Source organism: Bos indicus, chromosome 12 (assembly GCF_029378745.1).
Source record: "Bos indicus isolate NIAB-ARS_2022 breed Sahiwal x Tharparkar chromosome 12, NIAB-ARS_B.indTharparkar_mat_pri_1.0, whole genome shotgun sequence".
NCBI lineage: Eukaryota > Metazoa > Chordata > Mammalia > Artiodactyla > Bovidae > Bos > Bos indicus.
This window is the reverse complement of record NC_091771.1, coordinates 89,245,323-89,273,201: the sequence shown is the minus strand read 5'-3', so window position 1 is coordinate 89,273,201 and position 27,879 is coordinate 89,245,323. Positions and strand designations below refer to the sequence as shown.

Below are 27,879 nucleotides of genomic sequence, written 5' to 3'. Positions count from 1 at the left end.
CCGCTCACCCCGACCTTCCGGAGACTGCGCTGCTCCTGAGGGCGCACAGGCCCCAGCGAGGGGCTCTGCACCGGCCACTCTCTGTCTGCCTGTCCGTCTGTTCCTGCCTGTCCGCCTGCCTTCCTGACGCTCTGTCTGCACCTGCCTGCCCGTGTCCCTGTCTGTCCCTGTGTCCCTGTCTGTCCGTCTGCCTGTTCCTCTGTCCTTGTCTACCTGCCTGCCTTCCAGTCTGTCCCTCCGTCCCTCTGTGCCTGCCTGGCCCCGTCCCTTGGCCCCATGTCCAGTCAAACAAAAGAACCCTGGCCTGAAGCTAGAATCCGGAGGTTGGGGCGTGGCAGGGCCGCAGGCCAGCGGGGTTGGGCGTTTCTAGTCCGAACACTGAGGCTTTCCAATCAAGTGGTGGGAATTTCTCAGTGCCTCGGAAGAAGGGAACTGCAGGAGCTGGAGAAGCACAGGGTTGGAGGTGCAGATGCCCCCGACTAGACACGAGGGGCAGCAGGCGAGAGGTGAAGCAGACTAGCGCTCAGGTGGTTGCTCTTTGCGGGAGTGCATGCCCATGGATGTGCAAAGAATAAATGCACGTGTGTATACAGATGCCACACGCATGTACGTACACGCACATGCTTATATGTAGCCTCTGTGGTTTTCACTTTAATAGGACAGATGAAAAGAAAAAGCCACCCATCTCAAATGCAGCATGTTCCATGGAAGCACTAGCCAAGGGTTCGTTCCTCCAAAGTTCTGCCGAAATTGGCTGGTTTTGCAGCAACACCGCACGGACCCTGTGTGCGCCGGGCACTGGCTGCAGGCACCGTGAGGGGCTGTCACAGCCGTGGCCACGGACACCCAGAGCTCAGAGCCCTTCGCCAAGTAGCAGAGTCCGGCTTCTGCAAAGGCTCAGAAGCAAACCAGCTCTCAGTAAACCCCATCAATCGTCAGAGCATTTATTTTTAGCCCAGAGTTGGCATGATTTAACTGGTTTCACAAACACCTCCTGTGACTTATTAAAATGTTCCTAATAATTTCATCCTAAATGTCTTCAAGTGTGTAAACAGTGAGATAAAATTATGTAGTTTATTCTAACAAATTCTGATGCCCCAGGGTAGAAAAATTTTGATTGCCAATAATTACTTGAACTTAAAAGATGAACGATTGTTAAAGAAAAAAAGGCCTTCTTTTTTTTTGCTTGAGGCATTTTCCTATTAAGCAAGCTGCCCAGTAAAGCAGTAACACCAGGCACAGGCCTTCAACGTGTGCCCAGTGTGGGGACACACAAGAGGGGCATCGAGACACAGAGGACGGAGAACAGATAAGCACGTCCTTGAAGCCTTGGCTCCAGGTGAGAAGCCTCCCACCCTGGGCCGCGGCCACAGAAAACGGTGCGGCCGCTCCATGCTCCTGAGAGTGAGCCACCCATGCTGTTTAAGGCACAGGTGGAGTCTTTTTCCAAAAACAATCATATATTTTTAACAAGATAAGAGAGACTTTGGTGAGAGAGTTGACCCCGAACACGCCTGTCCCGGCTTGTCCACAGTCTAGGGGCCCAGCCGAGGCTGCCTCTCCCGGGGCCGTGGTCCTGCCAGTCCCGCGGGCTCCACACGAGGGACAGGGAGGAGCTGCCTCGGGCCCCAGGGCGAGGCCAGCGCTGACCCAGGAGCTGCCCCTGCCGCGCGGGGGCTAGGACCGGCCTCACAGCTGCCACCAGGCCAGAGGGGTGCTGAGGCTCCCCAGGGAGGCCCCGCGCAGCCGTGTGGGTGGAGATAGCCCAGCGCCCGCGGCACCGGGGGCCTGTGTGCGCGGCTCCCGAGCTTAACCGTCAGCCCTCCATGGTCCTCCGATCAAGTCCCAAACATGCAGAAAGACAGAAAAGCATCACCTTGTTCCGTTAGAAAGTCAGACTGCTGGAAGTCTGAGAAAGCATAAAGACGGTGGGCTGCTCGACAGAAAGGCACTGGTTCCTAGTCTGCCGGTCCCAGAGGTCAGAGGTCAGAGGTCAGGAGGCCATGCACATCGTTTGCAAACAAGATTTGGGTAAAGAGGCCGGAAGATGAAAGGAACCAGGAAGGGAAGACACAAGAAAAGGCAGTGAGTCGGTGGTTGCACCCGGAGCCCCTGCGGCCACTGGAGCCCCTGTGGCCACTGGAGCCCCTGCGGCCGGTGGAAACCTCCCGTGTGCTCCTGCCCCGCCCTGGGATGGCCTGAGATCACCGAGCAGCTCTCGTGAAGCTGCCGGTCGGGCCGGCTCTGAGCCCTCTGCGCCCTCTGGCTGGGCACCGCGGGCAGCATCTGAGATCAGCCCTAGGGGTCCGAGAGCTCTCCCACCTGACTGGTCACCTCCGGGGGCGGTCACTGCAATGACGGAGGCTCCACCCCACAGCCGGCCGCAGCGCAGCGCTTGACGACTAAGAGCAGGGGGCCCTGCATTCCCCAGAGGGACTCGGGGGGGCGAGGGGGGAACAGACGCCCTCGCCTGTGGTCACCCGCCCTCCTGCCACTCACACCTGCACGCCCCGCCCTCCTGCCACTCACACCTGCACGCCCCGCCCTCCTGCCACTCACACCTGCACGCCCCGCCCTCCTGTCACTCACACCTGCACAGCCGCCCCCTTCACCCACACAGGCATCCTGCAGGATGGCCTGCTGCGGCCTCTGCCTCTCGAGCATCCCTCCTCCTCCCCAAGGGCGCACGGCCAGAGCCACGGAAGGACGAGGTGGGGGTGGGGGAAGAGGTGCGGGAGAAGGGGGAGGGGGTGCGGGGTCACAGGGGCGAGGAGGTGAGGGTTCACGGGGGGAGGGGTGCGGGATCATGGGTAGAGGGGGTGTGGGGTCACAGGGGTGTGGGATCATGGGGGGAGGGTGTACAGGATCACAGGGGTGAGGGTGTGCGGGGTCACAGGTGAGGGGTTACGGGGGTGAGGGGATGCGGGGTCATGGGGGTGAGGGGTCACAGGGGGAGGGGTGTGGGGTCACAGGGGGAGGGGTGTGCACAGGGGGAGGGGTGCAGGGGTGAGGGACTGAGGGGTGCGGGGTCACAGGGGTGAGTAGGTGTGGGATCATGGGGTGGGTTACAGGGGTGAGGGGGTACAGGATCACAGGGGTGAGGGGTGCAGGGTCACAGGGGTAAAGAGGTGGGGGACGTCCGCTCCCTGAGAGCTCTCTAAAACTCCAGGTCACGCTTCTGTTTGGACGCTGGCCTGGGCATCCTTAGGTCTCACCCATCTCCTGAATCCAGAGTTCAGCTTGTTGGCATCCCCTTGGGAGCACGGAAAACAACCACCCTACCTACTCATGACCAGAATTTCCCAAAATGAATGCTAAAGTTTGACCCACATTTCCATCCCTAAAAATAAAGCAATTTTACCTTTGAAATAAGGATTAATCAAAAAAACTTGTTTAGGTTCACACAAAATAATTTGCCTTCTGAACTGGCTTAATCTTTTTCTCTTAATCTTTTCCTTATTTCAGGGACTACCTGTCCAAGTCTAACCACTGGACATTTAGTTCAGGTGTAAAATCACATGTCACCATCAGTAACACTGGACGGACCACCTTTCCTGCTGCCTCCCTGGGGCCCCCCCACGGTGCCCCCCTGGCTGCAGGCCCCCAGTGGGCACCTGGAGTCGCCATTGGACGGACCACCTTTCCTGCTGCCTCCCCGGGGCCCGCCCCACGGGGCCCCAGCTGCGCCCCCAGCGGGCACCTGGAGTCGCCATTGGATGGACCACCTTTCCTGCTGCCTCCCCGGGCCCCCCACGGGGCCCCAGCTGCGCCCCCCGCCCCAAGGGTACCTGCACTCTCTCGGTGGCACTGGGCCACAGCTGCCTGCACAGCACCTTCTTGAGGACGTCAGGCAGCAGGCTGACGGTGACCAGCAGGACGATGGCCAGCCAGGCAGGGCCGCTGGACAACATCTGTATGAATACGTAGTACATCCTTTGATAACTGAGGAAGGGCCTGCAGTGTCCAGGGAAAGAAAACCACAGCACAATGGCCAATGAGGAGCCGGTGGAGACCCCTTGTCCCGCACGGAGGGCCGTCTGCCCTGGCGGGATCCACGTCCATCTCTGACGGTCACAGTCCACCGGCTCACCAGGGGGGCCTCTCCCCATAGCGCTGCGTGACTTTGCCCTGAAGGCTGGGTAGCGAGCATGAGAGGAGGGGGAGTTCTATGAGGTCATTCCAAGGGGGAACAAGCCCCAGAAGCTCAGCTTCAGGACAGCAGGGAAGACGTTTAAACATGAAACGGGGGGTTTTGCTCAATACCTATTAATACAGAGAAGATAGTGTTCTCATCAGCAGAATGGCTAAACACAAGCTTATGCCAAAATAATTTTTAAAAATTTCTATAAAAATACAGAGAACGAAATGACTTCCCTGCCAGGCGGGCTAGGAATGCCTTCGGAGACGGGCAGTGAAGTGAAGTCCTGTCTTTCTGTGTGTGACCCCACAGACTGCAGCCCGCCAGGCTCCTCTGTCCATGGGATTCTCCAGGCAAGGATACTGGAGCGGGTTGCCATTCCCTTCTCCAGGGGATCTTCCCCACCCAGGAATCAAACCTGGGTCTCCTGCATTGCAGGCAGATTCTTTACCATCTGAGCCACCTGGGATGCCTTAGAAATGGGCAGTGACTGCACTAAACTCAAGTCTCACGGCTTCATGCTCCGAAGTGTCCAGGCCCAGGAGCTGGTGGGGGGTTTTGGGGGAGACTTTCTCTTACACAGCCGCTTGGAAAGCTCACTAGAGCCGCAGGGATCTCAGGCCAGAAGTCGGGTGGCGGGAAATCCACCAAGGGCAGGTCTGGTTTTCCCGACATGTAATGCACGGAATGGCCACTAGAGGTCAGCAGTGGAGCGGGCCACCGGGTGGACGTCCACACAGCAGCCTCCACGCGGGGACCGGATGTACCAGGGGCCTCTCCCCAGGGTCGGGGGCCGCATGCCCTCCCCCTCAATCCCTGCGCAGTAGCGGGGAGGCCAGGTGGACGGGACACTGCTTCCAGCCTCACGTCTGGGCAGGCCTGGGCCTGGCTCACTGCCCCCAGCCGCAGCCCTGCTCAGGACGTGCTGCGCCCGAGGGGGGCGTCACAGGAACCCCTGCACTTGTGTGACAGGCGGGAACAAGCGCCCGGGGGCCAGGTAGACATGCCCGCCTGTGACGTGACGTGACCCGGGGAAAGGGCCGAGGAGCACGCGGGCCCCGGGTTCTGAGGGGTGAATAGGAGCTCACCAGGCCGGCCACTTAGACGGGACACCCTGGGCAGAACAGTGCATGCAGAGGCACACTCGTGACAGACGCAGCCGCCGCCTGCCCGTCAGGACCGACCGCTGGGTCAGTCTCTGTCCACCCCCAGGTGGACGTTCAACCGGCAGCACGGTGACCTTCTGAAAAGTGCAGCTGGGCTCTGTGGCTCCTCTGTTTAAAACCTTCCATGGCGTCCTAATGGTCTCCGGAGGAGCCTTCCTTCCGGGCCTGCCTTGGGGCACTTGCCTGCGGGGCTCCCTTCCTTAGGAATGACCCTGCCTCAGCCCAGGGCCAGCAGCCCAGAACACTCACAGGATGAAGTCAGCGCTTTTCTCCCAAGTTTCTGTTTAAATAACAGCTTTTCTGGGGAAGCCGTCCCCGACCTTTGATCGGTCCCTTCTGGAGGGTTTGGCCTGTTCATCCCCCGTCATGCTCGTGATGCAGCGTGTCTCCCCTGGGGGAGGGAGCGGAGATCACCCCGCCTAGGCCCCGTGGGCCCCGGGCCCTGGCGTGAAGCCCCTCCTGCACACAGTGGGCACGCAACCTGCACCCACACGCGGGACGAGGTGGGACTGAGCCTTCAGGCCTCGGTGATACGATGGTGACTGAGAAATCATCAAATCCATACCAGATGACTCCTCCCCAGAGGAGGGAAAAGACGATGTAGAACAGCAGCGACCCCCAGATGACAAAGTGGTTGACCCAGGTCCAGTAGTGGGTATCCAGTGCCAGCTGAAGAGAGACCAGGCAGTTAGCCGTGGGGCCACCGGGCCTGTCGGCATGAGCCTGGGAGAAGGAAGCCGGGGGGGGGCGGGACAGGAAGCAGACACAAACCCCTAACTTCAGCCAGAGCGTCTACAGGGGCCTGTGTGGGAGAAACACAGCCCAGATTCCAGAGCAGGGCTCCCCAGGCCCACCCTGCCGGAAAGTGCCCGGACCCCGGGGTGGGGGCGCCCCTGCAGGAGATGCTACTGCCCAGGATATGGCTCTGGGACATCCTGTCTCACTCTCCAACCCAGGTTGGTAGGATTTGGGACCTTCATGACGATACTTCACGAAGAGCCTGACTTGACTTTAAAAACGAGCTTAGTTTTTCACAATACACTTGTTTCAGTTAAAGTGCCCTTTGACTACACCGGGGGTGGGGCTGCCTGCCGTGTAAAAGCAGTCTAATTCCAGTCCTTTCACACAGAAAAGGCTGTGGCATTTCCCTCCTCCCCTGCTGTGTAATTCTGAGCTCGCCCCTCAGGGCCGAGGCCATGTTAGTGGTGGGAGAGGACCCCGGCGGGCTGGGGTCAGGGTCAGGGCCAGGGCCACTGGGTGGCCAGCGCACAGAAGCACGTGTGTGCAAGGAAGGTACCTTCAGGGTGACTGTGAGCACCATCACCGTGAACACCAGGGTCCCGAACGTCCAGTTTCCAAACACCTGCGGAGAGAAAGTCCAGTCACCTCTTATTAATACAGACTGCCTCTTCCACACTCAACACAACCGTCCGAGCATCCCACCCACCCACCGCCTGTTCGTCCAACCCCAGAGACGCGGGGACCTCCTGATGTCACCGTGATGCGGGGTGGGCTGCACCCAGGCCCCCGGCTCCAGCAGCATCTGTGGGCGCCCAGTTCTTCCTGCAGGCCGCCCGAGTCTCCCCATCGGCGCCCCACGCACCAGACCGGATGGCACGGGAGCTGGAGTCTCGGTGTGCACAGTACCCACCCTGCCTCCAGCCCACGCTTTAAGCAGACAAGACCTTCAGCCCATCGCCCCACCCAACTCGCTCTGCGTGGCCGAAGTGAGCCTTAGTGGAGTGAGTCTGTCCTCTTTCCAACTCAAAACCCTGAGGGTTCCGACAACAAACCATGGGTGGCATCTTCCTGGGGCGGCATCATTGGTGGGGGGGAGAGGGGGGGCCCGTGGGACTCACAGAAAGGGAAGGGGGAGACAGGACGGAGCTGCACAGAGGCCAGGGCTGGTCCGTGGCCAGAGCCCCGGACACACTGCGCGGCCCCGGACAGGCGCGGCCCCGGCCACGTGGCCGGAGAGGCGCGGCCCCGGCCAGCGGGAAGGAGACAGCACGCTTCTCGCTCAGAGACGCAGACACAGAAGGAAACACCGGGCAGGTAAGAGGCTTTATCCTGGGGACAAACCAGCCTCTTGGACACGCTGCTTCTCGAGAGCTGGCTGGCCCACTTCTGATTTGTCAGATCTGTGAGCTGCGCCTCTCAGAAGAGCTCCTGCTCTCCTTTCAGAAGACACACAGCTGCACGCCACAAAGCGCGAGAAGCTGGACCTGCGGTCCGTTCTCGGCCAAGGAAACGTCCCCACAGGTGCTCACTTCAGGTGAGCGTGTGGGTGTGCAGTTAGTGAGGCAGAATCTGCTGACAGAATATTCTCGAAGAAAAACCGAAGCATTACGACTTTTGTAGGAAATGGACCTAAGGACCCTCACCGCTAGATTTTTCACTTCATCATAGTGATCAAAACTGGGCTCGGTGGCTCTCAACAGAGGGGCGTCTGTCCCGAGCTGGGGACACCTGCCATGCCTGGGGACCTGGTGGACTGGGGGGCACTGGCCTCCCCCAGGCAGGGGCGGGGGTCTGGACGGCCCCCACAGTGACATGCCCAGGCCGGGAACCTCCCAAAGCAGCGCTCTGCCTTCAAGGCTTACAGCTGGGCAGGAAGTGAGGTCGGGCGGGCCGTGCTGGGCGTGCCCAGCAGGTGCGGGAGGACGAGGCGCCCGTGTCCTCTCCCCGGAAGCTGCCGTTTTCAGCCGAAAGCAGAGAGTGACGGGGCAGGAGGCGGCAGCTCTGAACCCCCCGGGACCCTCAGCTGCGCGGCAGGAGCCCTGGGTCCGGGCCTCAGGCTCCTTACGCCTCAGGCCCCCGTGTCTGTCACCCCTGCTGGGTGGGAACCCTGAGATCCCACAAAACATCAGAGAACCGCACGTGTGGGCCTAAGGACAACGTGGGGGGTGGCCGTCCCGGCTCACAGGGACGCGGCCACGTAATGCTCCAGGAGCTCCCCCAAGCTCCCTCAGCTACGGGAGAGGTCGGGCTGAGACACTGAAACCATCTGTCCTCATCTCTACGCTCTTTAGCGGGGGCTTCACTGGGGTCCAACCCCCTCTCTCAAAGGGTCGTCCAGAGGGGACTTTTCTCAAGTGAGGTCAGTTCCCCAGTCCCCAGTGAAGCCCTACGTCCTGTCTGATTTCCTAAAGGATTATTGTGTCCCCGTGGGGCGGTCACATGGGGTGACACTCTCATCCACGGGGCGTCCCCCGTCCCCGTGCGGAGGGTCACACGGGGTGACACTCTCATCCACGGGGCGTCCCCCGTCCCTGTGGGGGCTCCAGGACCGTCGGGGCCGCGTGGGAGGGCGAGGAGGTGCAGCTCTGGCCCCGCCGCCCCACACCCAGGTCCTGGTTTAATCCCTCCTCTTCACGCTCTTTTTCCTGAGACTGAGTACTCTACAGGAAATTTTCCTGCTCATAGACGCTCTAAGGCCCAGACTGATCAGTTTTTATGTATAAGACGATTCCATGACAACACGTCCTGTGTTTCCTGAAGGTTGCAGCTGCAGCAACGTCTATCACACCGCAGGACCGTCTATCGTGCCCGCTCCACGTGCCAACTCGGACCCTTGTGGAGCCTCGGGCGGCCCTGTGCTCAGCCTGCCAGACAGGGGTCCTAGGCCGGCTCTTGGAACTTCTGGCTGCTATTACTACTCATCCTAAACTTTCAACCATCCACCCGGGAGTGTCCCACTGCTCAACTACAATAAAATCACTGTCTTCTATTCTCATCTGCAAAATAGCATGGCTCTTGTCTGTGAGGAAAATACTCCAAACTTGAATTTCTCTGTTTCAAAGGTCATCACCGATTTTATCGTCCTTTCGATAGGTCCACGAACATTCCTGAGTCGAAAGGGGTCTCAGCGGTCGCCTCCTGACCGTCACTAGGGCAGGGCGGTGGCACCGTCCCACCAGCAAGACGCGGCCTCCTTGGAAGGGCAGCTGCCGTCACGGAGCACCGGCCGCCCGGGGCTGCACTGGACTCACAGCTCTGTTCGCAGCTTGGTTTGAATGATACAGAACCAGCTGGTAACATGTTCTCAGTTCTGTGAGCGATCCAACCCTCCCACCCGCCGACGCACAGGAATCGTCTAAGAATCAGCAGTCTGGAACAAGAAGCCGCCTCTGGGTCCAGAGTCCAACCACAGACAACGTGCGCACTCAGCCCGGGCCTCCACTCTCCTGGCCTCTGCACTCCTGGGGACAAAGGTCCGCCCTGGGCCCCGTGGGCCTCGCGCCACTTAGCACTGGTCTCGCTCTCATGCCTCTGAGTCTTTAGGTTGCTCACGGTTCCCTGAGCACGAGGGATCCAAGGCCCAGCGGTGGACAAAGGCCCACGTCCAGCACTTCGCTTTGCAGGACTGTCCTGCCGGCTGCTTGCTGATATCACTGGGCGTCTCAGGAGCGTCTCCCATGACAGGCGGTGCGTGACTGGTGCGGGTTCTGTCCCCTGGGGCCTCAGAGCTCGGGGTCCCCACAGACTGGGGTCCTCTCTACCTCCGGCTCCCTTCCTGTCATCGTTCCAGGTTCTAACCAACACTTCTGTCCAAGATCAGCTGAGCAAAGGCACCCAGCTGCAGGCTGAGGTGAAAGGTGCCTGAGAATCTCAGGAAAGACCCTCTGGAGGCTGGAGTGGCTCAGCGCACCCTCGGGAGCGAGGGGCAGAGAGACAGGGACCAGCAGGAGCCCTGGCTCACAGGAAGGACCTCAAAACCATCCGGGCCGGTACCTCCGGACGACACGCGGCCCCCGCCCAGGTCTGCGCTCGAGGCTGCCCAGCGACCTGCGTCCATGCCCAGGGTGTGCGTCCTGCCCACACACACACCGTCTGTGGGCTTGCGGGGTGGGGCTGACCACGTCATCTGCTGACGTGAGAGCCGCGCTCCTCGGCAGCCTCATGGACTAAACACGCATCCGGGCTTGCTCTAAACCCCTGCCATCGCCCTGCGTCTGCCTGAGCATCCGCCTGCTCGACTTTAACTCCAGGAAACCGTCCAGCGGGAGGAGCGACTGCAGGGGGCGAGGGTGATGCCCGGAACCGGGACCTCGGTGCTCGGGACACGGAGCCTGAGCTCTGCAAGATGCACACGGGTGCGTGCTCAGTGCGGCCCCAGGGAGAGCTCCGTGAAGACACAAAGAACCAGAGACAGCACGAGCCAGCCCCACCATCGCTGGCGGCACCCGAGAACCACTCAGCTAAACCAGGAGGACGAAGGCTCTAAAAATGGGAAGATTTCAGAAAAGTGCAGTAAAGCTCTGAAAAACCCTCAATTTAGTAAACGCTGGTTTAAGTTACAATGAGAGACAACAGCCCTTTTCAGCCATGAGAAAAAAGGAACAGAGAAATTGATGGGCAAACAAGTTGCCCAGGACACACAGCAAGACTCAGAACTTCAGGCCAAACACACAGAGGAAGAGACGGCAGAGAGAGGCGCCCCGTCCAGCAGGATGAGCAGGGGACCTCTGCTCAAAGCCCCCTTCTGTTTCGTTGACCCCGGGACACTGGACTGGAAGCAGGATGCCCGGGGCCGCAGCCTCCCGACTCTCCAGGCAGCAAGGGGTCGGCCATGTTCAGAGCACCCCCCCACCCCCATCCCGCCCCAGCCGCACCCGCCTGTGTGCCTTCCTACTTATTTAGGGCAAGGGAAGAGCACACAGATCAGAAAACATTGCTGACACGGCGGGCGATCCGGCACGGAAATCCAGGGAGACGTGACCCAGGTGGACACACACGGTCTCTGGGCCGACCTTGCTCCCACAGACGTGGGGGACGGGCTAAAGGCATCTCTACTGACAAAGCACACAGACGGGGTCACGCTGGAAAATATTTTCGAGAAATATTTTATTCGGAACGCACTCCAGAAACACAGAAGACACACCCACAGACGTCTTACCATATGTGTGTTGCTGGTCATTATCTGAGAGTGGGAAGGAAGCCGCGGCAGAAAAAAAAGCGAGACACAAATAAAACAACCCCCAGAGATTATGCCAACACCCAGAGAGCTGAGTGTCTATCAGAAACTACACCGTAAGCTGCCCATCGCTAAGGAAACAGAACGTAAGCTAAGGACGTGAGCAAACGCTAAAGTGGGTTAAATACCAAATTATTCCCCAAATTAAATAAACCACGTCCTGATGACTGAGTTGGACCCCGAGATAAATAACTGACGGTGAAATACAAGCTATAAAAGCTGGACCCCGCCCACCCCGAGAGGGTGTCCCTGAAGTCGGCAGAGCCCCGCCATCGGGTCCGCCCCATCTGCAGCGGACACCCAGACGCCGACCCATGGGCCATCCCGCGCTTCACCCCCAGACCCTGCAGCCCCGTCGCCGCGGCCCAGCCCCACACACACCTGCCCGTTGCTGGTCACAGTCGTGTTTTCAAACATGAAGTAAGCACCGAAGAAGAACACCAGCGCGTTGAACAAGCCCAAGAGCGTCCAGTAGATGAACGCGCGCCAGCGGAGGAGCGCGTTCTTGGCGATGTCCCTGAGGGAGCAAGAGGTGGGGACGTGTGAGGCGCCCACACGGATGCGCCCACCCGGCGCCTCGCCGCGTCCCGGGGCCCCTGACCCACTGAGGGCCTCGGGACGGCAGAGCCAGGGGCCGGGGGGCGGCAGGAGAATGAGGCCCAACACCTACTCGGCCAAGCTCCGGCGGGGGGCCTCGGCAGCCTGGCCCCGCACACAGGCCTCCCGGTCCCCACTCGTCTGTCCTGCTCTCGGCAGACCACAATTCCACCCGCCCGCTGACCAGCACCGCCGCGAGCCCAGGGGACCCCCTATCCCCGCCCATCTGTCCCGCTCTCGGCAGACTCGTCCCCACCCACCCGCTGATCGGCACACGCTGTGAGCCCACGGAGCCCAAGGGGTGCAGGTGGGCCTGAGGTCTGCACACCCCCAGGCCACACGTCACACTCTGCGGCTGCTGGACACACCGCCTGCCACTGCTCTCAAGACCACACCTGGCCCCGGGAGAGCCTGGGGCAGCTCGCAACACGCAGCTCTCCTGGCTGAAACCACTGTGTTGGAGCACTGAGCGTGGAACGACCGTGAGGGCTGACGGGAACGTCCCAGCTGACACGGGGGAGCAGCCAGCAGACACTCGCTTGAGGGCCCTGGCAGCAGAGGCAAACTGCTTTTTAGACACAGCGCTGTGCTACCCAGGGGCCTTCCTGGACAATTCCTGCTTGAAGCTGTGCTACTCAGGGACCTTCCTGGACAATTCCTATCTGAACGTTTTATTCCTCAAAGTGGACTGGGAGGCCGCCACGGGCAGAAAGAGGGTGGGGGCCACACTCCTGCTTCCGGAAGTAAGGACACAGGGCGTGAGGCACCCTGGCACCCACCAGTGACTCCCTGCACCTGTCAGCTCGGCTCGGGAGGAGGAGCTGCAGGACTCCCCAGGGAGTGCGTCTGAAACGGGCTGTGTTCCCCTATTCCCTAGACTTCCTCCCGTATGGCCAGATGCACGGGACGATCCAGGCTTGCTCTTCTGTCGCCTGCAGGGATGACCTAGGACAGCAACACTCCCAGATCTCATGTAATGGCCGACCTCTCTGGCGAAGGCCACGGGGCTGGCAAGGGGTGTGGGTGGAGGGCCACACACGTGCACAGGAACAGGACCGGCGACACCGGGGCAGCGCGCGCGAGGGGCGGGTGGGGTGTCGGGACCCAAGTGCAACCCTGTCCTGTGCCCCACGGGGGCTCCAGACAAAACCCCCAGGGAGCCTCTCTACTCTTCCTTACAGCCACATGTTCAGTCGCTCAGTCACGTCCAACTCTGTGCGACGCCCTGACTGCAGCCCATCAGGTGCCTCTGTCCGTGGGATTCTCCAGGCCAGAACACTGGGTGGGTTGCCATGCCCTCCTCCAGGGGATCTTCCAGCTTGGGGATGGAACCCTGGTCTCCTGCTCTGCAGGCAGATTCTTTACCAACCGCACCCCCTGGGAAGCCCTTACAACCACACGTGCACCTAACGTGTTCTGGAAATAACACGTCTAATGTAAAAAGCACAACGGCAGCACACTGGCGCGGCCGGAGACGCTGGGGTGCAGTTCTAAAACAGCAGAAGCGTCTTTTCCTTGTTATAAGAGATACTTCTCAGCAGAAAAGAGCACCCTGGATCAGCTCTGTTAACTTTCTTTCTCCCTGGGTGGAACCCACGTGACTCTGCCAGGATCCACCGGGGTCACGGGGGTAGACACCGTCATCCCAAGCTCTTTCACAAGGATCACAGGGAAACACAAACTGGCTGAATGTGTACATTTCAAATGCAGCGTGAATCCTCTCTGTTTGACTTTGGAGAACATTCACTTAAGCCACACTGCTTCCCGTGTGAAGTGAAGAACCTTCTGGGGAGGCACGTGTGTCAGCTAACTGGATGGTCTGGGGTTTTGTTTTTTTGTTTCTGGTCTTTAAGGACTTCAGCCCGGGGTGATCTGCAGGCTGCCCCGTCCTTCTGGCGTCTGCGGCGCGGAGCTCGCGGTACCTGTAGAGGGCAGGGTCCCTCTTGAGCGTGTCCATGGCGACGTGCTGCTCCATCAGGCTGTAGAGCAGGATGGGGAGGGAGGTGAAGCTGATGTTGTAGAGCGTCAGGTAGGCAGTGTCGTACAGCGTCTGCGGGGCCGAGAAGCGTGTGAGACCAGAGCCTGGCACCTTGATGAGGTTTTCGGGGAATTTGTTTAAATATGCACATGTATTTTTCCTCTGGAGAGGCCGACAAACTGGAGAATTCTCAAATGCACACAGTGCCACTCTTCTACAGAGACCGAGGGGCCAGGACGTTGTTCAAAGCATCGTGAGGTCGACTGGTCAGGATGAACGGCTGACCCCACCCAGTCCCAGTGGCTGACCCCACTACAAACTTGTGGCAACAAAAAGCTGCATCAAGCCTGCAGTTTGATCTCCATCTTCAAGCCTCAGTTTTCTCTGGTCTGGCTGCTTCGGGTGAAAACAGGTCAGTGGTGGGATGGGGGTCACCTGGCCTGCACACCCGCCGTCCACCCTCCACCCACCACAGCCACACTCGGGGACAGTGGGTGAGGCTCAGGGGAGCTCAACCTCAGGCCTGACGACTCACCTGCTGTGAAAACCCACAGAAGAACTGGTATAAAAACTGAGGGAAAATGAAGCAGACGTTCTGAAAGACAAGCCACATGCCTGTTAGTTCAAGGGTGCAGTGTCAGGGCGTCACCAGGTCCTTGAGAGGCTGTCCCATGACACACTCCACCCCGGGCAAAGCGCCCCTTATCCTCCAAGAAGGGCAACGACTCTAAAACTCCCCTCTCACTTCAGGGGCCCCCATGGTGCAGCCGGGACCAGGCCAGTCTCCCCAAGGTCAGAGCAAAGGGGAACTCCTAACAGAGAAATGAGGAGGCACCCTGGGTGTCAGTGGACAGCGAGGAATCAAACTGCACGATGAAGGAGGAACTCGTTCAAGGCCCCTCCTCGACCTGTGACAGTGTGGCTCTCGGTGGTGCTACGTTCAGTTCTGAGAGAAGAGGGCTAGGTGCCTCCTCCTGGGAATCCTCCCATGGAGCCCTTCCTTCTACTCGGGGACAAGTCACCCCTGTAGCCTTGGGGCATCACGGCCAGCCAGCCTTCCACCCAACTCATTACCTGCCCCGAGATGGTGAGAGGAGCAGACAGGTAGGACAGCCTACTTTCCTACCTTATAAAAGAAGTATTGCACAAGCTCGGATATTCGAATATAGTAAAAATGCCCATGAACCAGCAGCATCTTCTTTAAATGCTTAAACTTGGGTATCGCGTAGTCGCTGTTCCTTGCAGCCTGACGACCTTCCTTCCCAATGACGCCTGCAGGAAGGGAGCACATGCGCCACATCAGCCCTCCTCTGCCCCTCGCAGGGGGGCGCGGGGACGGGCAAAGCAGGGTTAGGCTGAGCTGCTGCTGTGGGCTTCCAGCCCCGAACGCTCTGTATCACAGGCGCGCCCTAAACGCGTGTCTGAATCCTACAGTCCTGCCTGGTCTGTGTCCCCCCTGGTCCAACTGAGGGACAAACCCCGGTCACTGCGAGAAGCAGGGGGCAGAGCCCAGGGGCTTACCGATGCCCACGTGGGCCTCCAGGATCATGCTGACATCATTCGCTCCGTCACCAATCGCCAAGGTGATCGGGTGCTCCTTTGAAAGCTTGATTAACTTAACAATCTGGAAAAGAAGTGAATGCAGACTTTCTCATCTGTTTTATTTTTGCAAAGGTCATCCACTAACCAGGAAGAAATGACAAAGACGTCAAAGTTAGTCAAGGACGATGAAACAATTAAGTGCTTAAACTGAATTATTTATTATATTCAGTACATTTTATCCATACAGGATAAAGTCTTTTTCATGTCAAAAGCAAAACATACTTAAGCATAAGCAGCTAAGAAATGAACGCAGGGGGATGAGAGGAGCAGGCTGAGCGGGAGGCTGAGGACAGAGACAAGAAACCCACGGAGCCATTTTCAGGGGATGCCCCACTCACGCAAATTTCGGGGATTCAGATTTAAATTCGGGTGGGGCAGTGTGTGAAGGATGCACTCCGTTAGAAGGTGGCGCTCTGCCAAGCTGCCTTGTACCAAGTATCTATTTTTTAAAATAAGCTGTTCTTTCAATTTTCAAATTTGTCATGTGTGCAAAACCAAATCTGATAGCTCAATGCAATGAATAATTTCCAAATTTTTAGTCTGTTTCTTTACAGTCTTTTTTTTTTCCTATTTATGTGCATAAGTATAATGTTCCATGATGCAAGACAGGAGGACGAGGGAAAAACTATGGCTTGTCTTCTTTATTCAAGACTGAAACATTAATTGGTATAAAAGTTTGACAAGTCACTTAACCCCAAAGGTAACATGAGAAGACAAAACAGCACTCTGTTCCCTTCCGGACGTCACTACATAAGGTCGATGCAGCTCCCAGGCACGCCTGGGCCTCCTGCGGCCCCGCCCCCAGCACGCCTGGGCCTCCTGCGGCCCCGCCCCCAGCACGCCTGGGCCTCCTGCGGCCCCGCCCCCAGCACGCCTGGGCCTCCTGCGGCCCCGCCCCCAGCACGCAAGGGCCTCCTGCGGCCCCGCCCCCAGCACGCCTGGGCCTCCTGCGGCCCCGCCCCCAGCACGCAAGGGCCTCCTGCGGCCCCGCCCCCAGCACACCTGGGCCTTCTGCAGCGGGGCCATGCGGCAGCAAAGCACAGCGCTGCAGTTCCGGCAGATGTCCAGGAACAACTCGCGGTAGTTACTGGAGCTCCCGTCCTCCCGAGGCTTCATGATCAAGGACAGCGCGGCTCCGTCGATGATTAAACCGTAGTCCTGCATGTCGGCTGAGAGTCTGTCAGATCACAGAAGCCAGAGACATTTCTCAGTAACCAAGTCAGAGAGATTCAAGGAGACTAGCTACTCTGCTGCTGCTGCTGCTAAGTCGCTTCAGTGTATCCGACTCTGTGCGACCCTAGAGAAGGCAGCCCACCAGGCTCTGCCGTCCCTGGGTTCTCCAGGCAAGAACACTGGAGTGGGTTGCCATTTCCTTCTCCAATGCACGGAAGTGAAAAGTAAAAGTGAAGTCGCTCAGTCACGTCTGACTCTTAGCGACCCCATGGACTGCAGCCCACCGGGCTACTCCGTCCATGGGATTTTCCAGGCAAGAGTACTGGAGTGGGGTGCCATTGCCTTCTCTGAGCTACTCTAGGGGATACCTATCAATGCTACAAATTCAGGAACAAGGATTAAGAAAGTGGATTTTCTTCTTTTGTCAATAATAAGACAGTCTAGACTCGTGGCTGCAAGACCTTTGACTACATTTTAACATTATGTGTGAACTTAATGTTCTCATTTCACTAGGCAAAGCAAACAACAGTTACAACTGTGGATTCCTGGGCAGGTCGAGTGCAACAGCAGGAGAGCATCCATCCCGCCATCCGGAGGGGTCGGCCTTTTCTCCCGACCCCCAGACAACTCAGCCCCACAGTCCTGACGGCCACAGCTGGTAACTCCTTGCTACTCTGCCTGTCTTGGGAAGAACATGGTCATGATACTTCTCTTTGCTGGGTTTCAAAATTACAAGAAACATCTCTAAGCCCCAAAAGGAAATCTGCAGACCAGGTAAAGGGAAATAGCTTTGTACTATTTATGAATGAATAATTTTAAATTCGTATATGATTAGAGAGCCCCATTTGCTTTTCCTAAGTTAATGAAAATTTAAGTTCAAATGAAGTCTAATCTCAGATCGTGCATCTAAGACCAGCAAGGACAATGTTGATAAAATGTGAATAAATTGCTGAACATTCTTGGAAAAAACAACTCTTGTGTATTGACTATTTTTTCTCACTTGACAAACGACCATGTGTCATTGTCCCCCCACACCCACTCTGGCAGAGGCTCCGAGGAATCCACAGCACGGCCCCCAGGTATCACAGAAATAGGTGGGCATCGCCTCACACCCGAGAGTGTGTAAGTCAATGAATCAAGCCTCTCTGTATCCTCTATCAGCAGTCTGCCAGTGAGCATGGGCGCACGCGCACACACACCCTCTACGCAAAAGACACATCACAGTTGCTAAAAAGACAAGGCTCTGGTCAGGATCTCGACTGCAGGACACTGTCAGGGCCCAGAGGACAGAACTGTGTCTGCACAAGGGAGGGCAGGCCACTGCCCTGCCCGTGGAGGCCACCCTGCCTCTGCAAACGCCCTGGACGCCCGCCTACCCTGAGAAGTTGTCCCGGGTGAGGCTGGCGCTGGAGCGCAGCACCGTCTTGCTCAGCTCGAAGAGCACGTCGTGCAGGCTCTGCTCCTCCAGCCGCTTGGTGGTGACCTCGAGCAGCTGCGTGTTCCTGCGGAAGAGCTTGCAGGCGTAGCAGGTGGCGGCCGCTGTCTCCATCTTGTCGCCCGTGAGCACCCACACCTTGATGCCCGCCTTCTGCAGCGCCTCGATGGTGTCGGCCGCCTTCTCCTGCAGCCTGGGCGGGGGGGCACAACACACCCTCATCAGCAAACCAAGCAAACCAAGCTGGAGAAGTCCAAGGACTTGGGGTCTGCTACCCTGTCTTGATTTTCACCCCCAAGTTAAAAGGCACCCTGGTGCTGACCTGTGATTTACTGTAAAGGACCTGGAGCTATTCCCAGGTGGCTCAGATGGTAAAGAATCCAACTGCAACACCCCAGGTTCAACCCCTGGGTCAGGAAGATCCCCTGGAGAAGGAAATGGCTGCCCACTCGGGTATTTTTGTCTGGAGAATCCCATGGACAGAGGAGCCTGGCTACAGCCCATGGGGTTGCAAAGAATTGGACATGACTGAGCGACCAACACTTTGACTTTCACTTTTCACTTAGCTTTTTACAACAAAACGCTTCCTGATACCACGGGGACGTCAGATAATCCACGGGGACGGGTATTCAGGAGCTAAATGGCATTTGCTGAGCACATGGCTTTCTGTCTAGCAGGACTTGCTGCTCAGAGATTTGGGGCAATTATAAGGAGACCCCTCACCAACACCAACCGGGAAGTCAGGACCAGGGAAAACGGGGCCTGGCAAAGAGGTGACATGCACCCCCCTTTTCTTTGCGCATAAAATGTCCTAATTTTGCCTCCTATCCAATTGGAGCCCAGGTTCGCCTAAAGAACGTGAAACAGGAGGATGCCAGCCGTGGCCTGGGACTGGCTGACTGGCGTCACAGGCTCCCTCAGCGTCAGATGCTGCAGGAAGCACTTGCCTGACACGTCTTGCCTTTGCCAAAACCTCAAGGGAGGAGGACCGTGTGATGACCCTGTTCTACACGTGGAGAACGCAAAGCTTGCAGAGTTCACAGGACGTGTATGAGGATAAACAGCCCTCTTGACCTTGGTGAGGCTGTCCTGCCACCCATGGCAGTCTGGCATCACAGCCACGCCTGCCTCATGGCGGGGGCTGGGGGGTGGGGAGGGGAGGGCTGCCCTGTCTTCTAGGTCTTAGAGGCCTGGCTGCTGACATGCGTGTATCAGGGGTGTGTCCTGTCTGTCCAGCGCGGAGAGGAAGGAAAGGAAAGGATTCTAACTGCGATGATCTGGGTAGAACCTGGCGGAAACTTCCTACTATTCTAGACACACAAAAAAATCTGTGATTTCATCATTGTTTTAGGAAAAAGTAAATGAGGTTCAAAGGGATCTGCAAAGGTTAAACAGAACCACTTCAAAGCCACCCGCTCACGCGTCCCGGGGGTCCACTCTCAATGTCCTGAGGTCCCAGCTCCCCACCGAGGCCAACAGCTCCCACAGCACCTGTGAGGCCCTCGGCTGGCGAGGGTCCCTCTGCCCATGAGAGCCTCCCCCTCCGCCCATGAGAGCCTCCCCCTCCCCCCTACTTCCTCCAAAGACCAGTCCTCCCTCCCCAGACAAGCAGGCCCCTTCTGAACACCCTCCTCATCCTCACACACGACCAGTCACCAAGCTGTCCGTGACCGCAGCTGCTCTGTGCCAAGACGTGCTTCCAGGAGCAGAGGCGTCAGGACTTAAAATAAGAACAAAACCAGGCTGTCGGCCAACTGTCTGCTGAGACCGAGGACCCGGGGAATGCCGACCCCCAGGAAAAACGGAGGTTTTGAGACCAGGATCTAAATCCTGGACCAATGTAGACCTCCAAGACCTTTAAACTGAGGGGCTTCCCTGGTGGTCCAGTGGTTAAGACTCCCCTTGCAACGCAGGGGACACCAGTTCAATCCCTAGTCTGGGAAGATTCCACATGCCGTGGAGCAACTAAAGCCGTGCGCCATGGCTAAGGCCGTGCTCTAGAGCCCGGGAGCCGCGACCGCTGAAGGCCCTGCACCAGAGTCTGTGCTCGGCAACGAGAGAAGCCACTGGAGTAAAACCACGCACGGCGACGAGAGCAGCCGCCACTCGCTGCAACCAGAGAAGGCCCTCGCGTGCAGCCACCAGGCCCCAGCGCAACAAAGATAAGTGAGCATTAAATAAACAAACACTTTCAAACGCGCTGGGAAACAGAAGCTCAGTAATCTCAAGTTCCTGTCCCATGCTTTTAAGTTGTGGTATTTTTTTTCTCTTTTCTTCAAAATAAACTATAATCTGTTCCTTTCACTGTGTTCTTCAGACAACACAGTGGACAGAGGGCTCTTTCCTGTCCCTTGTGCAGAGTCGGGACAGGTCAGTCCTTCCTGTGCAGAATCTTGAAAATCTGTAGCTGGTAATCTGAGCAGCTATTATGGTGAGTTTTTGCAATCTTCTACTTCATTATTTTGAATTTCTTCAGTGAGTCATGACAAAACTGTTAAGGTCTAAAATGTTTACACTTGTATTTGGAAAGAGCTAGGGACTCATTTAGGAAGAGAATCAGTTACTGATTCCATTCTAAAGAAGAACGGAAAAGCAGCCCTGTACCCTGACTGTCCGTAACCAGGAGTGAAGTGCTGGCGCTCCTGGTCTCTCCTGGCAAAATGCGACTCACAGGCCTCTTACTGGTGGAGAGTCAGGGATCACCCAGGCCTGACCCGTAAGCCCAGCGCACTGTCACCCAGGGCAACTGGAGAGCCTGCCCAGGCAGACGATGCCCCCACCCCCGACCCTGGGCAGCCCCCGCTCCCCCTTCACACTATCCCGGTTTCTGAGAACAAGCATGGTGCGTCTTTACCGATCCTCCACAGCTGTGGCGCCGAGCAGGACCAGATCTGTCTCTATTTGCTCGTAGGCTTCTGCTAATTTCTTGTCTCGGTCCTGAAGCGCCACCTTGGCGTCCTGCAGCAGCTCGCGGATGCCTTCGTACTCTTCCGGGATGAGTGTCTTATAGGCCACACACAGGGTCCGGAGCCCCTCCTGCCAGACACACAGCAGTGCTGACTGTGGGCCCGAGGGTCACTCCTGGAGCTCACACAGCAGCGCTGACCGTGAGCCCGAGGGTCACTCCTGGAGCTCACACAGCAGCACTGACCACGAGCCCGAGGGTCACTCCTGGAGCTCACACAACAGCACTGACCATGGGCCCGAGGGTCACTCCCGGAAGCTCACACAGCAGCGCTGACCATGGGCCCGAGGGTCACTCCCGGAAGCTCACACAGCAGCGCTGACCGTGGGCCCGAGGGTCACTCCCGGAAGCTCACACAGCAGTGTTGACCGCGGGCCCGAGGGTCACTCCTGGAGCTCACACAGCAGCGCTGACCATGGGCCCGAGGGTCACTCCCGGAAGCTCACACAGCAGCGCTGACCGCGGGCCCAAGGGTCACTCCCGGAAGCTCACACAGCAGCGCTGACCATGGGCCCGAGGGTCACTCCCGGAAGCTCACACAGCAGCGCTGACCGTGGGCCCGAGGGTCACTCCCGGAAGCTCACACAGCAGCGCTGACCGCGGGCCCGAGGGTCACTCCCGGAAGCTCACACAGCAGTGTTGACCGCGGGCCCGAGGGTCACTCCTGGAGCTCACACAGCAGCGCTGACTGTGGGCCCGAGGGTCACTCCCGGAAGCTTTCCCAACATCCGCTCTCCAGCGACAAAGCGGAGAACCAGAGACCCCCACCCACAGCGCCGGTCATCTGCGGCTGAGCCACTCGTGTGCGCATTGAACACATGCAGGCACGACCGACCGAGCGACTGTGAAGTGTTCAGTCAGACTAGTGAGCATGGGAATACACAACACAAACCAGGCCATCGAAGGTAAGACTTCAGTAATAAAGGTAAGAGGAAGTAATCCGAGCTGTCCCAGAATGCGGATGGAGTGGACGGTCAGCAGAAGCGTTAGGAATAAACGGAACCTTGTTTGTCAAAGCAGACATGGGGCTTCCCCACATGGAAACACGGAGCAGAAATGCTCTTCTCTCCTCCTCCTGCTAAGTACTGATACTACTAAAAACCTGACACTGTACATAAAACAACACTGATCCACAAGCCAGACAACCACATTACAAGGAAAGATAGTCACTATCTCCTATAAACAAAGGTGCAAAGGCCTTCAACAGAATCTCGGTAAACTGAATCCAACAGTGTATCCAAATGATGATCTACACGGCCAAGCGGGGTTTATCCCAGGAATGCAAGGCTGACTCAACACACGAGAATCAATGTCATATAGACACAAATAGAGTAAAGGAGGAAAGTCTCGTATGATGAACTCAACAGATGCAAAAAAACAAAAACAAACTCCAGCATCTGACAAACCCCAACCCCTTTGCATGATTTTTGTTATTTTTCAGTCGCTCAGTCATGTCCAGCTCTCTGTGACCCCATGGACTGCAGCACACCAGGCTTCCCTGTCCTTCACTATCTCCAGAGTTTGCTCAAACTCATGTCCACTGATGACTGGTAATGTCAGCCAACCATCTCGTCCTCTGTCGTCCCCTTCTCCTGATTAAACCACTCAGTAAACTAGGCAGGAAGGAACTTCCTCAACCTGATTAAAGTCACACACGGAAGCTCAGCCAGCGTCACACTCAGTCAGGAGAGGTGACAGTTATTCCCCCTGAGGTCAGGGACAAGGTAAGGATGACTGGCTCCCCATTCCTACTCAACGAGGCACTGGCAGCCTCAACCAGAGCAAACAGGCAAGGAAAAAAGGCATCCAAGTTGGAAAGGAGGAAATGGTGATAGGATTTTATACGTAGAAAACTCAAAGGATTTCACACACAAACACGCTGGAACTAGTGATAGACGAGTTCGGTAAAGGTGCAGAATACAAAGTCAGCAACAAAAACAGCTGCATGTTCTGTACACCAACTATCCAAAAGAAAACAATCTAGAAAGGAAACTGAGAAAACAATCCATTTACAATAGCATCAAAAAGAAAAAAATACCTAAGAATGAGCTAAACCATGGAGGTGGGTGAAGGATTCGTAGACCGAAAACTACAATACGCTGCTGAAAGACGTCACAGGAGATCTAAGCAGGCGGAAGGTGTCCTGTGTTTATGAATTCCAAGACGATATTCTCATGATGACAATACTATCCAGCATGAACTGCAGATTCTGTGCAACCCTGATCAGAATCCCAATGGCATTCTGAGGGAATGGGAAAACCCACCCTAAAATTCACGTGGAATCTCAAGGGACTCAGAATAACCAACAATCTTGTAAAAGAAGAACAAGGCTGAAAGATGCACTCACGTGTCCTGATCTCCAAAGTCACGGGAAAGAGATAAGTAACCAAAACAGTGTGGTCTCAGCGTAAAGACAGACAGAGGCCAACACGACAGACCTGGGAGCCCAAAAGGGAACGCCTGCGTGTGTGGCCGCACGACTTTTTACAGGGATGCCAAGGCCGTCCCACAGGGAGAGAACACTTGTTCAACCAGTGGTCCTGAGACAAACCTCTGAGGGCCTAAGAACAGACTGAGTACTCGCTTCAGGTGAAATGTGGGAGAAAACGAACAGGTCAAGTCGCAACAGAAAGTGCCAGTCCCTAGAAATCCTCGGGACGGAGCTCCCTCTCCAACAGCATCACACTGTGCTTGTCATTCTGGACGCAACGCACGCCCCTCCAGCCACCAAACGCCAACAGAAGGCTGCGGGGGGCGGTGCCCCGCTGGAGGGCACGCGGCTCCCTCTTGCCGCCCACCCACCCCCACCCCCCGCCACGGGAGAAGAGGCACAAGAACCCCCCCAACTCCCCTGCGTCTCACCACTGCGTTGCGCTCCACTCTGGATTGGATCTGGTCCACTTTGCCTTCTGTCACTCGGGGAAATATGGAAGAATCTGCTCCTTTGCAAAACAGGTAAATTTCTCCTAGAAAACGAGGTGAGAAGACTTTCATCGACTCACGCTATGGGGAAGATACCTTTCAAACGATGCTTTCATTAAAAACAAAACCAGGGGCAGTAGTGCCGAGGCTGTTGCAGAAATGTGGACGGACCAGTTGACCTGTGAACTCGGGAGAAAGTCAAAGCCACGGACTCCCGCCCCCACAAAGCCTCCTCTTATTCCAACAACCCCAGCGTCTCAGGGAAGTCGGGAACAAGGACACTGGCTCCGGGCAGCTTCCTCCCGTCACTTCCACCAGCTCCCTGGCAAGGATGCGAGTGAGGGATGAACCACCGCAGGACCGGGCTGGGGGTTGGGCGTAAAGACGCAAGGGTGTGGCCAACCCCAAATGGGCAGTGAGCTGCTGGGGCACCGGACGTGACCATCGGACCATCCTCTGCGTGCACAAGAGTTACAAGAAGCATCTATGGTACTACCCCACCCCCCACCTGCTGCCCCAGTCACTTCACATGTCAGTGCTGGGGGGCAGGCTCCTCCCCCCTCGAGATGGAAGGCTCTCCCTTAGTCAGGTTGGGATGAAGGGCACACGGCATCCACGCCGACCCACAGGTTGCTGGCACCGGGCTCCTCTTTTACAAGGAATCTCTTGGCCTGCAAAGCACACAGCTCTGCTTGTGTAAACACCGAGGGGCTTGTCTCTGGAACCTGGGTCTCTTCCGAATTTGTCTTCAGACAGAAATCTTGAACGCTGAGGAGAAGCCTGCACACTCTTGGCCCTTGACCCAGGACTCCTGGTCGTGCGCCCGGCAGCCTGGCACGGAATCCACGCGGGCACCAGCTGTGGTTTCCATGCAATGCTCACATGTCACATGACACAGAACAAGTTCTGTGGTGCAGCCAACTCTGCATAGTGATGCAGTCTTGAACAGTAATTCTTTGTCCTAAAACATCCCAGAGGGCTCATGGTAATGGCTTGTGAATGACTGAGATTTCCCACCGTCCTGATCTGTCTTCCCTCTGTACCCGCTGGAGTGTGAGATGCGTTTAGCCTAAAGCTGTGGTCAAGCAGACAGAGAACGTCCAGAGTGCAAGGCGACACGTAAGGGCCAGAGAAGACAGCACTGGGCAGCGGCTTCAGCTCCTGCTGCTCCGGTCTTGTAAAGGACTGAGAAGTGACGCCTCCAGAGCAGTGCCCGCACACGGCTGTGACTGACTAGGTGGGCACCTGGGGTCGGGCAGCGCCCGTGGCTGCAGCGGCTTCCAGGGCGGGCCGCTGAGCTCCGGGCCGCAGGGGCTCTCGTCTCCGTCCTGCCCAGGAGGCTGTCACTCTGTGCGGCTGGTGTCAACGCCGGGGAGGAATCACTGCTTAGAGAACAACTTCCTTAATTAATGGAGAAGGGAATGGCAACCCACTCCGGTACTCTTGCCTGGAGAATTCCATGGACAGAGGAGCTTGGTGGGCTGCAGTCCACTGGGGGGTCACAAAGAGTCAAACACAACTGAGTGACTAACACTTTCACTTTCACACTTTCTTTGATTAAACAGTCAGTGTCTCTGTGGATTAACTGCTGCCACCGCGGGTTCCAACGGCCCGGCCTCTCCCATGAAGCCCCGAGAGGTGCCCCAGGAAACCTCCTCGAGGAAAGGACTTTCAACAGCTCTCGGTTTCCACAGCCCAGCGCCTGCTCCAGGCTCGGCCACGCTGTTCATGGCCAAAGTGGAGCAGTTTATGCAGATGCTGTCATCCAGCCCCAGGGGCGAGCACGGTGCTCCAGGCAGCCCAGGAGAGCGTGCGGACGGGGCGGAGGATGGGGTGTGAGCAGCGGGGGCATCGCTTCCCGCCACGGTGGGCGTGACAACCGGCTCGCAGACTGCCCCCGAGACGGTTCACCTCCTAGACTACACATCTGTATGCGGGCAGTCGCAGGACAAGGAGCCTGATGGTGTGAACCTCAGCAGCCAAACACCTTCACCCTGGATAAGCCGAGCGCTGCCCAGAGGCAGCAGAGGCAGCACAGGCGACCGGGACTCATCTCCAAACACGATGGGCAGTGCGCTTCCTATGTCCCGCCGGCCCCGTGGCCACGTGTTACAGGACCATCGACATAAAGTACTTGAGCTTTCACGGTGCTCACCGGTGTGAGTCTCGTGGGTGGAGCTGTCACGTCTGACAACCGGTTGGAGGCGAGGGAGCCATGCGGGTCAGAGAACCGGCCCCAACTTGCCCGTGTTCCCCAGGGCATGGAGCCTGGTTCCTGGGGTGCGGCTGAAAGATGGGCTTCGGCAGCCGCCTCGACGTCCCCACCAGCTCAGGAGACAGAGCAGGCACTTCTGGTCAACACCGTGTGAGGACCCTGGTGACGTGGAACCCTCCCACGCGCCCTCGGCCGCCTTCAGGCTGGCTCTGTTTATAGTTTCAGGGCAGTGTCTCCGTTTGCCTGCTCGCCGGGCAGGTTTCCAAAGAGAGAAACATAGCCTGGCATGGTCTAGTTTCAAGAGACAAAAGCAAGTAGGGTCCCACATCTCTTGGTAAGATGCCACGGGAAATGGAGTTAGACGCCGAGTCCAGCGATGTCTACCGCGCGCCCGGCACTGCGGGGGCGGGCACACTGCTGCCCAGTGTGGCGCCCTGTTCAGGACGCCTGCAGCCCAGAAAGGACGGGAGAGCTGACAGTCCATCAGGCTGAGGAGACCACGGAGGCCTCCGACAGGTGGTCAGGGAGGTGTCCTGGGAGAGGGTCTGAGGTGGGGGGTCCAGACCAGGGGAGGGTCTGAGGGGGGAGAGTCCAGACCAGGGGAGGGTCTAAGGGGGGAAGAGTCCAGACCAGGGGAGGGTCTGAGGGGGGAGAGTCCAGACCAGGGGAGGGTCTAAGGGGGGAAGAGTCCAGACCAGTGGAGGGTCTGAGGGGGGAGAGTCCAGACCAGGGGAGGGTCTGAGCGGGGAGAGTCCAGACCAGGGGAGGGTCTAAGGGGGGAAGAGTCCAGACCAGGGGAGGGTCTGAGGTGGGGGGTCCAGACCAGGGGAGGGTCTGAGCGGGGAGAGTCCAGACCAGTGGAGGGTCTGAGGGGGGAGAGTCCAGACCAGTGGAGGGTCTGAGGGGGGAGAGTCCAGACCAGGGGAGGGTCTGAGGTGGGCGGTCCAGACCAGGGGAGGGTCTGAGGTGGGCGGTCCAGACCAGGGGAGGGTCTGAGGTGGGCGGTCCAGACCAGGGGAGGGTCTGAGGTGGGCGGTCCAGACCAGCGGAGGGTCTGAGGTGGGCGGTCCTGACCAGGGGAGGGTCTGCGGCACGGATGGGGTGGGGGACCCAGGACGCAGGCTGCCTTGTGTGTAAACTGAGGGGTGGGTGAGGAGTTGACCTCGGGATGGGTCGCCAGACTAAGCCAGCCTAAGATGCTGGGGCCCAAACAGGGCTGGAGGTGAACAGCTAGTGCAGATGTGTCTGTGTTTAAAGGGAGAACAAATGGTTAAAGCCTTAGAGCCTCACAAACTTGAGGCATCAGAATAAAGCACAACCACAGGGACCATTTGACAAATCAAAGGAAAGGAATTTCCACCTGTAGCAGACTTGACGATTACACTCATCCGCCTTCTTACTGAGTCGAAACTCAAGATTTCCAGCAACTCAAACCTGAAAGAGAGATTGAAAACTCGTTTTGACGTTCACGTGGCTCCGTGAGTCACAGCATCTGGGTAACGACCAGCCTCCCCTGCAGGTGACACGGCCCCTGAAGCAGCGGGTGGGTGTCAGCCGGGCACGGCGTGAGGCTGCCCAGGAATCTCCGGCCGCACCGAGCGGTGGGGATGGCCTGAGAGGTGCTCTCACCTGCCTGTCCAGCTGGAGACCAGGAGCCGGACAGCAGGGTCCCTGCCCTCCCAGGGGTCACACCACAGCGCCCAGAGGCCCC

General features: G+C 57.7%; 1 protein-coding gene across 7 annotated transcripts in view; it reads right to left on the bottom strand.

Annotated features, from left to right (window-relative positions):
• Window positions 1-27,879, bottom strand: part of ATP11A (ATPase phospholipid transporting 11A) — a 105,941-nt gene that overhangs the window by 4,310 nt on the left and 73,752 nt on the right. For 6 of the 7 annotated variants that reach the window (XM_070800504.1, XM_070800507.1, XM_019971757.2 and 3 more), the window contains 13 exons: window positions 27,529-27,602; window positions 23,894-23,997; window positions 20,921-21,102; window positions 18,008-18,259; window positions 16,461-16,635; window positions 15,378-15,480; window positions 14,983-15,128; window positions 14,392-14,451; window positions 13,801-13,928; window positions 11,663-11,798; window positions 6,602-6,667; window positions 5,870-5,973; window positions 3,789-3,954 (listed from right to left, as the gene is read on the bottom strand). In XM_070800504.1, the coding sequence (XP_070656605.1) occupies window positions 3,789-3,954; window positions 5,870-5,973; window positions 6,602-6,667; window positions 11,663-11,798; window positions 13,801-13,928; window positions 14,392-14,451; window positions 14,983-15,128; window positions 15,378-15,480; window positions 16,461-16,635; window positions 18,008-18,259; window positions 20,921-21,102; window positions 23,894-23,997; window positions 27,529-27,602 (1,696 nt within the window). Of the gene's footprint in view, window positions 1-1,876; window positions 1,964-3,788; window positions 3,955-5,869; window positions 5,974-6,601; window positions 6,668-11,662; window positions 11,799-13,800; window positions 13,929-14,391; window positions 14,452-14,982; window positions 15,129-15,377; window positions 15,481-16,460; window positions 16,636-18,007; window positions 18,260-20,920; window positions 21,103-23,893; window positions 23,998-27,528; window positions 27,603-27,879 lie in introns of all 7 variants that reach the window. The other variant, XM_070800505.1, reaches the window with a different exon arrangement.